This window comes from Panicum virgatum, chromosome 1N (assembly GCF_016808335.1).
Source record: "Panicum virgatum strain AP13 chromosome 1N, P.virgatum_v5, whole genome shotgun sequence".
Taxonomy (NCBI): domain Eukaryota; kingdom Viridiplantae; phylum Streptophyta; class Magnoliopsida; order Poales; family Poaceae; genus Panicum; species Panicum virgatum.
In genome coordinates this window covers 19,446,990-19,456,799 of record NC_053145.1, presented here as the reverse complement: position 1 = coordinate 19,456,799, position 9,810 = coordinate 19,446,990, and the positions used below count along the sequence as shown (strand labels likewise).

At 38.8% G+C, this 9,810-nt stretch overlaps 1 protein-coding gene across 3 annotated transcripts; it reads right to left on the bottom strand.

Annotated features, from left to right (window-relative positions):
* Window positions 1-258: 258 nt before the first annotated feature.
* LOC120655451 (putative elongation factor TypA-like SVR3, chloroplastic) lies at window positions 259-9,354 on the bottom strand. Of its 3 annotated transcripts, XR_005667517.1 has the most exons (15): window positions 9,052-9,305; window positions 8,345-8,454; window positions 7,609-7,812; window positions 7,093-7,269; window positions 6,832-6,984; window positions 5,694-5,783; window positions 4,878-5,012; window positions 4,679-4,795; window positions 4,064-4,215; window positions 3,905-3,989; window positions 3,658-3,752; window positions 2,392-2,557; window positions 2,121-2,316; window positions 1,241-1,757; window positions 259-358 (listed from the first exon to the last, which is right to left on the bottom strand). XR_005667517.1 is itself a non-coding variant. In XM_039933280.1 (14 exons), exons 1-14 carry the CDS (start codon window positions 9,257-9,259, stop codon window positions 1,627-1,629), a joined length of 2,019 nt encoding a protein of 672 aa, XP_039789214.1. In that variant the 5' UTR covers window positions 9,260-9,354; the 3' UTR covers window positions 1,229-1,626. The 3 variants fall into 3 exon arrangements, 2 of the variants coding, with proteins under 2 accessions (XP_039789214.1, XP_039789215.1); XM_039933280.1 differs by lacking the exon at window positions 259-358 and having other exon boundaries at window positions 1,229-1,757; window positions 9,052-9,354; XM_039933281.1 differs by lacking the exon at window positions 259-358 and having other exon boundaries at window positions 1,229-1,757; window positions 8,345-8,451; window positions 9,052-9,292.
* Between the last annotated feature and the right edge of the window lie 456 nt (window positions 9,355-9,810).

The following is a 9,810-nucleotide window of genomic DNA, read 5'->3' as shown; positions in this document are numbered from 1 at the left end:
TGCGTCTGAACCAGCGGCGAGCCAGCAACGATTTCGGAGACTTTTGCAGCACAGGGATGGAGCAGCTGTGCTGCTGAACCGGCGGCGAGCCAGCAACGATTTTTGCAGGAGTTGGTTCCTCGGGATGTCAGCAGATATAGCAGGCTGCAGCAACTGCTTAATCCGCATGGTTTTCTGTGAAGTAACCGTAAACCACAGATGTACAGTAACACTCATTTTGTTGACCTACCTATGAATCGAACCTATCCAAATGTTCAATTCTTTTATGCTGGAATCTCCAGTTTTCAATTGGTTGTGCTGTTTCTTGGAACTTCCAATAAACGTGTTGCATTGTAAAAGAACAGGTGTCCGAAGCAGGGTTCACCTTTTCGTTTTTTTTACGAATCCCGCCGATCACCGGAAACGAAATTCCGGACGAAATTCCGCCGAAAACCGCATTTTCCGAACGGAATGTGAATTCAAATTTAAAAAACGGAATTCCGGAAATTCCGGGCGAAATTCCGCTACTTTCCGGCGGAATTCCGCTACTTTCCGGCGGAATTCCGGACTTTTTGATGGAAAATGTCATTTTTTGACTACAAATGCTCCAAACATATGAAGAATTAAATAATTTAATAGAATATTTTTTTGTATCTATTGTATATTGCAATGTACAATGCATATTAAATATATTACACACAAATTATTCATAACAAAAGTATATTGTTACATGAAATCACAAATAACTTAAATTGCATAGACCATAATATAAGTTTATAATACATAAATTGCATAGTCTATATAAAAACCCAAGTTCAATCCAATAAACAATGTTTATGTATATCACGTAGTACTTAATAATTAATGAAGATATGATGAAAGTGTAAGGATAAATAAAGGAGACCTCTCATTCCATTCAAAAGGTATATTCTTTTAACCCATTGATAGTACGGATATTAAAAAGCTATAAATCCTACCTCATTAGACTACAAATAATCTTGTTTTTCAACTAAAATGCAATTTTAGCCTAGCAAATGATCTTAGATTTGAGTGTGTTCTAGTCCTATTTGCTCAGAAGAACACCTAGTTTTTTATCATATTTTTTCCTAATTTTTTACAAATATTTTTGAATTTTTAAATTTGAAAACGAAAAATGGCGAAAAATACCGGAATTCCATTTCCCGGCTACTAGCGGAAACGGAAAATTTTCCGGTTTTCCGGCGGTTTTCCGCCGGAAAGTTGAACCCTGGTCCGAAGCAGCACAGCGTGCTCCATTAGCTAAAGCTTTGTCCAAGTCCTTACTAGGACTAAGAATCATGTACAGTACCTATACGACCTAAAGAGATATATGTAACCACATAGGTTGCTGTAGAAACCATGTACGGCTTATCTACATGCTCAATACTACACTTCAGCCTCTCTAGTGATGAATAATGTGACTAACCAGCTGCTTTAATCATCACAAAATTGTGTATAACCCTATATCTCAATCTGACAACCTTTAGTCTTAAGTCTGTAGACCACTAAAATAGCCTAGTTGCTGATTTGTGTGGGCCGCCACGCAAACGTCTTATCAGCAGCCCTGGCAGTGGAAAAGGCAGCTTCTATCTGAAAGTGATGCCTTGAGAATGAATCGATGCGACATTACTACTTTTTCTTCGAAATTTTTGGGTTCTTGCACATGCGGATACTTGAAGGAGTAACCTCCACTAGCTCATCTTCTTGGATAAACTCTATGCAGTCATCTAAACTGTAGCTTAAAGGTTCATCAAGTACCACTGCAAAACAGAAAACACAGAAAATCAAGCGTACTTTGATCAAAAGTTAAGAGTCAATAACTATGAATATTAGTGGAGTAATATTATCATTTCCAAGTAATTTTGGGCATTTTAGCACTTGCTTCTTCTCAGGAAGAACCACCTACACTGTCTTCAATACATGAGTACATGACTATATTCTAGTATCTCTGCTCTTTTTTTTCCCCAAGATTTTATCATTTATGTCACAGCAGCTATCAGACCGTTTTATAAGAAGAGACAACTCACAGTACATAAATTTGTTACATAAAAGTGGCAGGTCTGGTAGAAATAAAAAATGGAAATCACTCAACTGCTGAGTACTAAGTAAAAAGAAAGTTTTACCTGTAGTTTCCTTGTTGGAACGAACATTTGTAGCAGCTTTTTTCTTGCACACATTAATTGCTAAATCACCAGGTCGCTGATGGATACCGACAATTTGACCTTTGTAAACATCCTGCCCAGGTTGGACAAACAAGAGACCTCTTTCTTGTGCATTAAGAAGTGCGTAAGAAGTAGTGCTTCCATCTTCAAATGCAACCTAAATCATTTTATCCAAGTTAGATGCTAGGAAAAATTTAAGGATAAGCTTCATTGCTTTGAAACTTATTCATACCAAGGATCCCTGATCACGTGAGCTAAGATCTCCAGCCCATGAGCCATAGCTGTCAAAAATTGTGTTAAGTATAGCTCTGCCGCGAGAAGCTGTAAGAATTGCATTCCGAAGTCCAATGAGGCCTCTGGTAGGAATCTTGTATTTCAGCAATGTTGTTCCCTCCGGCCTACCATTCAAAACAATTAAATCAGTAAGGCAGTAAGTCAATATGATGAAGGACCAGTACGCAATAGCCTGGGGCATCCGGCGCATACTATAATTAATACAAGACAAGTCAATAATTAAGCATATAGTTTCCCTCTTTCATTGAGAAACCAGGCTTTTAATTAATTAGGACAATTCACCTGATGCATGATTTCTACACTAGATAAGATAAATTATCCATTATTAAGGACTGATACAGCAATAAGTGAAGTCAAAACTCCCAGCTAAAGTTGTGAAAACCGACCATGGAAGAACCCACAGCAAATTGATCAGTTTGTTGGATTTCATCAGTATGGATAGGTTCGCAACAATGTTTGAGCTTTTCTTCTTTTTTTTTCCCAAACAAAATTGTTCCAAATATACACAACAGATAATGATACTAAGAGTATACAATTAAGTTTACTTTTAGTCCCATACTGCATACACTAACATTGGTGCACAGAGTATGAAACTTATGCTTAGACCCTTATTTAGTACTCCATTTTGATTTACAGGGTGTACTTTTATTTGACTCAGGGACCAACGAGGCAACGAGGTAGCTAATGTGACCAAATTGCCACCATTAATTCTTAAGAAATGCATGCAAATCTGTTCTCTTGTGTCTCAGCATGCAGTCAGCAGGTTGCCAGATATTAATGAGTCCATGGCACGGGCGCCTTTCAGTTACCCATTGGACACTGCTAGTGCACGCATCCAGATTATCAATTTCTGCAATTGCCTTGCATATGCATGGAGTTAGGACAACCGACACCATTTGTGCTTTGCAAACTGAAAATGCCTAGTAAAAATGAACAGCAAACAGAAAAAAAGGACACCCTGAGTACTAGTAGTTACAGAAATACTATGTTAAAAATAACAGAAAATAGGTTATTCGAGGATGAAAGTTTAGGACAGGAGCACTGGACTCCAAGGTCGTTCTAAGAACCAGTTGAATCCTGATGAATCATAACAATGATGGCAACAGTTCTTATCGCTTTCTGTTTTCTATATCCAAATATTGTACAGATTATAACCAAGCATTTCACCAAAGATCTGGTGAAGTAATGAAAGTATGGCACGAACCCGCTAGCTTCCATGTTAACCATTTGCCCACGCCTTTTCCCCAAAAGCTCAACAACTGAACCCATGTACTCCTCTGGAACTTCAACAGCAGCTATCTGGAGCACAGTAACGTGAACATATTAGTTGGATGGAAACTGAGGACAAATGAGTTACATAAATAATAAAAGAGGAGGTTTATTGCCAATAGATCAGAAAAAATATGTATTACAACCCTGTTATATATTTATACAATAAAGTATAGACTTACCTCGTAAGGCTCTACTAGTTTTCCATCCACTGTCTTGTTTATGACCTTTGGAGGTCCAATCATAAATTCATATCCTTCTCTCCGCCTACAAAGTTCACATTGTTCTTGAGACAAGCAGCACTCACTGAATTACTAATAGTAACAAACTTAAGTTCTTACATATTTTCTATCAATATTGTGAGATGTAGTGTGCCTCTTCCACTAACAAGGAATGTATCAGCAGTCTCCCCATCTTCTACTTTCATAGCCAAATTCCTTTCAAGCTCACGATATAACCTGTCACGGAGGTTTCGGCTAGTAACGTATTTCCCCTGTGATAAAGAGAATGAGAAGCAAATATGTCAGTATTCCAGAAAGAGAACAAATCCAACAATTGTATTATATTAAACATGGCATGGTATATTGCACAAATGATGTGATGACACTATCATGGAGAGCAATCATTTACACAATTCATTAGATATAGATGACATTTAATTGAACAGCGCACACCTTGCTATTATTTTCTTAATTACATGCTAACAAAAAATATTAAATCATAACAATGTCAAAGTACTTTGGCTTTTTATAATATACCAATAACATTTTCATGTAAAAGCAGAAAAAATCTTTTATATATAGTAGTGGTTTTTAGAAAGTTGACAGCATACATTTAGAACAACAAATGCAGATCAGATTGAGTAGTCAAGATCAATTTTATGATTTTCTTTTACACAGAATAGCATGTTAGAAGTTGAGACAAATATTTTATGCCAGCGTGGAGGATAGCTATACCTCCCGTCCAACAAAAGGTGATGTATTGATGGAGAAAGACATTCTGACTGTTGGCTCCTCTACTTTGATAGTGGGCAATGGTGTCCCTGTAATTTTATCAGCTATAGTTTCCCCAATCTGGATAGTTCAAAGCATACCAATCATGTTATAAGGATAAAAATAAACTGAAGAATTGAATACAAGATGAACAGACACCTACCATGATATCATTCATTCCACATACAGCACAAATGTCACCAGCACTAACAGATTCAACTGGAACACGGCTGAAGTTTTGATAAACAAAAAGCTCACTTACTTTGCCAACCCTGCAAGCATCATCTGGTGTACAAACCTGCAAATATCTTAATCAGTAGAAGCTTGACTGCAATAAGCCAATAAGAGCTGAAGAAAATTTCTACTTTTATTCCACGAAAGACTTGATAAGACTTTGAACCAATAATCAAATAAAAAACTTGACGAGCCAAACAGGAATTAGCAGGCACTGGAAACACAAAAATTTCTGACCATATCATGAACGTTTGCTAACATGCATGTTGGAGTGGCAATAAGAAACTGGGATGCACCAAATGATCTTCTAAAGTGTATGATAGAGAGATATGGAGTCTGCTCAGGCCTCAACTAATCCCAGCAGTTTTTTAATCTTATATGTTCGCTTTACTCACTGACTTCCTCGAGAATTGGAGATGAATAAAAAGGCAGCGAGCCCAAATAGAGGCATATCCTAGGTAGTCATAAAAATGCTCTACATTTTATATCCTTGCAATGAAACTCATCGGCTTTGAGGCAGCAACCTGACAATACCTAGCACAACATATATGTGATGAGAACCATATACCACCTCATTATAAATGGATATTTTTTTGTTTCAAGCACATGTAGAGTACGAATTTCAATCTCTCCATGGGTTGAGCCTGTCTATGATGCTACCACATTTCTACAGATAATTTTCTTACTGGAATATTCATGTTTACATTGCCATGCAGAAACATGCACAAGAAGAGCTGATTCATACCTTGACTTCCATACCGCGCTGAAGTTCTCCTGCATGCAACCGTCCAATTGCTATTCTTCCTTTGTGCTCATCATATTCAGTATTAGATACCTTGATATAGTGAGCAATTAGAATTAATAAAGACACGAAGACAACGGAGAATTCGGCACTGAAGATAAATGGGGAAGCCAGAAAGCATTCTGAGAAGCCAGAAAGCCAGCTCAGCAGAAATTTGTTCACAATAAAATAATAGGAGCTTTACAATGCATGAAGCCTGATAGAAGCAACAAAATAGATAAGATGTTCATATACTATGTGTTTGGTGAGTTTCTGTGTTCAAATTAGTAGGGGCACTCTTGTAGCAGAAATACGAGTAAGTGTTCATGTGACATCAAGATGGAAAGTAGCTGGGAATATGAACCAAGATTGCAGTATTAGCAATCCATGACTAACAAACTTTTCTTGATTGTGAATGTCATCAGAAATAATTCATTTCCAGCAAAGTTTTCCCTTTTAGTGAATATCAGATATTAATTATCTTTAACAAATGTATTTAATTTAGTTTTCCAAGACATGGTTTTCAGCATTTAGAATAATGTTGTTGCTTCATACTTTATTGATAGACTCCCTCTGTTCTACAATACAGGATGTGCGTTTCTTTTTTGATCTTATTCATGTTCACAACGCACGTACAATTTTCAGTTCGGTAATGAACCACTATGCCCCTGATAACTCCTTTGTTTTGAGTAGTTAGCAGTAATTGCTACGCATGTATTTGGTAGGTTACTCCAAGGGGCACCTGCATGTACAGTACAGCTGTATGTGTATGTCCTAATCCAGGGCATGCTGAGAAATGAGAGGCCCAAGCACTGTGAAGCGTGCATGCTTATGCAATAAATAAAGCTGATTTTGTGACTTCTAATATAGGAGGGAGGGAGTAACTACTTAAGCATCTACATAGTTTCACCACAAATGACTGTACATTATTTCAGAGAAGCTACTAAGAAAACTATCACCAAGACCGATACACACACACACACGACACCCATGAAAATAGGACGTGTCAACTTTGAACTATAGCGAGCACCATCAATGCAAATCAGAAACAGAAAATAATGTACCACAAAAAAGGAAAGAAACACCAAAGTTTAGAACTCACGAGCATTTGCAGGGCACCATCTTTCTCGATGCGCGGCTCTGGTATGCATCTAAGAATAGCCTCAAACAGCGGTCCTAGGTCATCGGCCAAATTTTCTGGAGATAGCCCAGCCTTTCCTTTAATTCCACTTGCATAGACTGTTTGGAAATCACACTGGCATATTGAAATAAAACATGAACGTGAGGGCTAGGATATGATGTGTGTGTTGATAAAATAAAAACAAATTAAAAAGAACAAAGAGTATAGGTTTAACCACTTTACCTGTTCATCAGATGCATTTAACTCGATAAATAGTTCAAATGTTGAATTCACCACAAACTCAGGACGAGCAGTTGGTCTGTCAATCTTGTTTACAACTACAACAACAGCATGTCCAAATTCTAGAGCTTTCTTCAGAACAAACCTTGTCTGTGGCATAGGCCCCTCTACAGAATCAACCTATACAGCATACATGCTTTAATTAATCAGATCATATTGCACATGATTCCTCAATGTATATTTCTACACTGCTCAAAAAATCAATTTGATACGGACGTGGGTAACTAACATATAGCAGAAAATGAACATATATGCATGTCCTGATGACAATTTTTTATTGAATACATGCATAAGCCATGTCAAAATGCGGTAGCATCACAATTACTATGTCTGGGAAAACTAACTGCAGTAATACACTTAGAAGACAAAAAGTGTGTCAAACCCCAAAAATAACTACTGCAGAAAAGAGAAAGATGTCATCATTTGCAAAATGAAACAAAGATGAGTAGTAGCTAGTACCACAAGGAGTACTCCTTCCACCATGTTGAGAACACGCTCAACCTCCCCACCGAAATCTGAATGTCCAGGAGTATCAATTATATTGATTTTAGTACCCTTATAGGTTATTGATGTATTCTTGCTCAATATTGTGATTCCTCTTTCTCTCTCCAGATCATTGGAATCCATTATTCTTTCTTGTACAACTTGATTATCTCGGAAAACCTGCATAAGGTAAGAAGTTAAGGCAATTGAACAAGGAGATCCATTCGCAGTAAATGCACTACTGATTTTTGGTACTACATGGTGACAGAATGGTAATTCAAAAGTTCTGCAAATTATTGTTAATTTATCTCATCAAAGTAGTTATAAAAACCCTGCAATACTGTTTAGTTTAACATTGAGAAGGTTCCCAGACTGAAGAAAGAGACAGTACTTTATCAAACGAAGGATCCAGGTTTTTCACTAAACCAACTTAACTGATTGAATAAAACCAAACAATAGGTTTCTTGTGGGATGGGTTTGAATCAGTTTCTAGATCACTAATGGACCTCCAAAAGTTGCACATGTCAACCGCAATCAATCTGGATTTTGCAAGGTTGTAACAGTTGACAATTTTTTTTAGTAAAATATATTGAATGGTCATTATACTTGTCGATGTGTTTGTCATTATGATTGAATGACACAGAGATCCACTTTGCAGGATATCTCTGTTAAACAGAATCGTAAATGTAAGGAATGCATTACTAGAATGTACCTTGGCTTGCCTTAACATTGAATCCACCAAAGTTGTCTTCCCATGATCAACATGAGCAACAATTGCTATATTCCTCACATCTCTTCTAGTTGCTTGACTACTTATCCCTGCTGAATAAACCAGTGAAGAATGCGCGTAAAATTGGCATGGTTTCAACTTTCAACAGAGCTTAAGGAAAGTCTGACATACATAGAAAACAAAATGGCACGAAAGAAATTTGGGAATCATCAAGCAGTCATTCCAATGTTACGAAGCCAAGCTAGTATGGAAATGACAACGAATTTGAATTCCCACAAGGAAGGTGAAGAATATGATCTGAAATGCACGTGTCTTTCACAAGAACTGCTACTTTGGCAAAAATCGATGGAGTCGACAATAATGACCGGCAATCATGAAATTTTATCAAAGAGGCCTATCTAATTCTAGAAAAAAAGATATGGGCCAAAATCTATTAGATGCTCACAGATTGAGCCATCAAGTTACACATGAGAAGCCCCACCCAGTCGTTAATATACTGATCACTCAAATGGACTGAGGACCTCACTACGCCAAATTACTCATCAGAATGCAAAACACTTATCAACGGCGCTAATCCTACTCCCCAGGTACGAACCTCGGCGCCGTTCCCTGATCGATTAAAAAAAAAAAAGCAAACTCCCAACGCCGTCGGGGAATTTGAGAAGTTATTAGCGAGCGAGTTCGAGTACCGGAGGGAGCCGGGGAGCCGGCAACTTCCTTGACCTCCTGCTCGAGCGAGGCGGAGGCCCTGAGGGAGCGGGGCCTCCGGCGCCGGAGCGAGCGGGGCACCCGCAGCGCGCAGGGTCCGGAGGCGGCGAGGTGGGCGGAGCTGGCCGGCGGCGGCGCGGCCCGGCGGGCGGAGGGGACGCCCCGCAGAGTGAGGGTCTGCATCTGCATGGCGGCGGGGGGTGGTAGCGGGAGGGGTGGTGGTGCCGCGGCGGCTGGCTGCGGATGGGGTTGGGGTTTTTTGTAAGGACGGGCGGGCAGCGGGAGGCTCGGGAGTGGCGGTGGAGCCCCCGCGGATAACGGCCACCGGCTCTACCTGGCTCGGGTTGGAAGCCACGTCGGCTGCCGGCGCCATATGTAAGGAAAATCACCATGTTTTTTTTCGCCTTTTTCTCTTTTACAGTAGTATTAAATATATACTATGCCATATGAGGTTCTTTTATTCGCTCAATTTTTCTCTTGAAAAATGGAAAATTGTTGGTAAGAGAACAACTGAACGAGTATATGTGTACCAGGAGAACAACTGAATCCAGCACCAGAAATGAAAATGCAAACTATACCGGACAAAGTCTGATGCAGCCAAAATTAGAAAATCTAGTGCATTCTTCCTCTTCATCCACAGCAGTGAGTCGACTCAAGAGAATAAAAAATAGTTAGACACGTTCTAATGATTCGATTGATATTTAACTCCAGCGGTTGATTCGGCAAAGCCCGACATTAAT

Bases quoted from the DNA above. Each gene is read 5' to 3' on its own strand.
- LOC120655451 (XM_039933280.1), bottom strand. From the start codon at position 9,259: ATGCAGATGCAGACCCTCACTCTGCGGGGCGTCCCCTCCGCCCGCCGG. The intron at 7,270-7,608 runs GTACTAGCTACT...TATGCTGTATAG, and splicing joins TGGAAGGAGTACTCCTTGTG to GTTGATTCTGTAGAGGGGCC. The intron at 5,013-5,693 runs GTATGAATCAGC...AGATATTTGCAG, and splicing joins AGCGCGGTATGGAAGTCAAG to GTTTGTACACCAGATGATGC.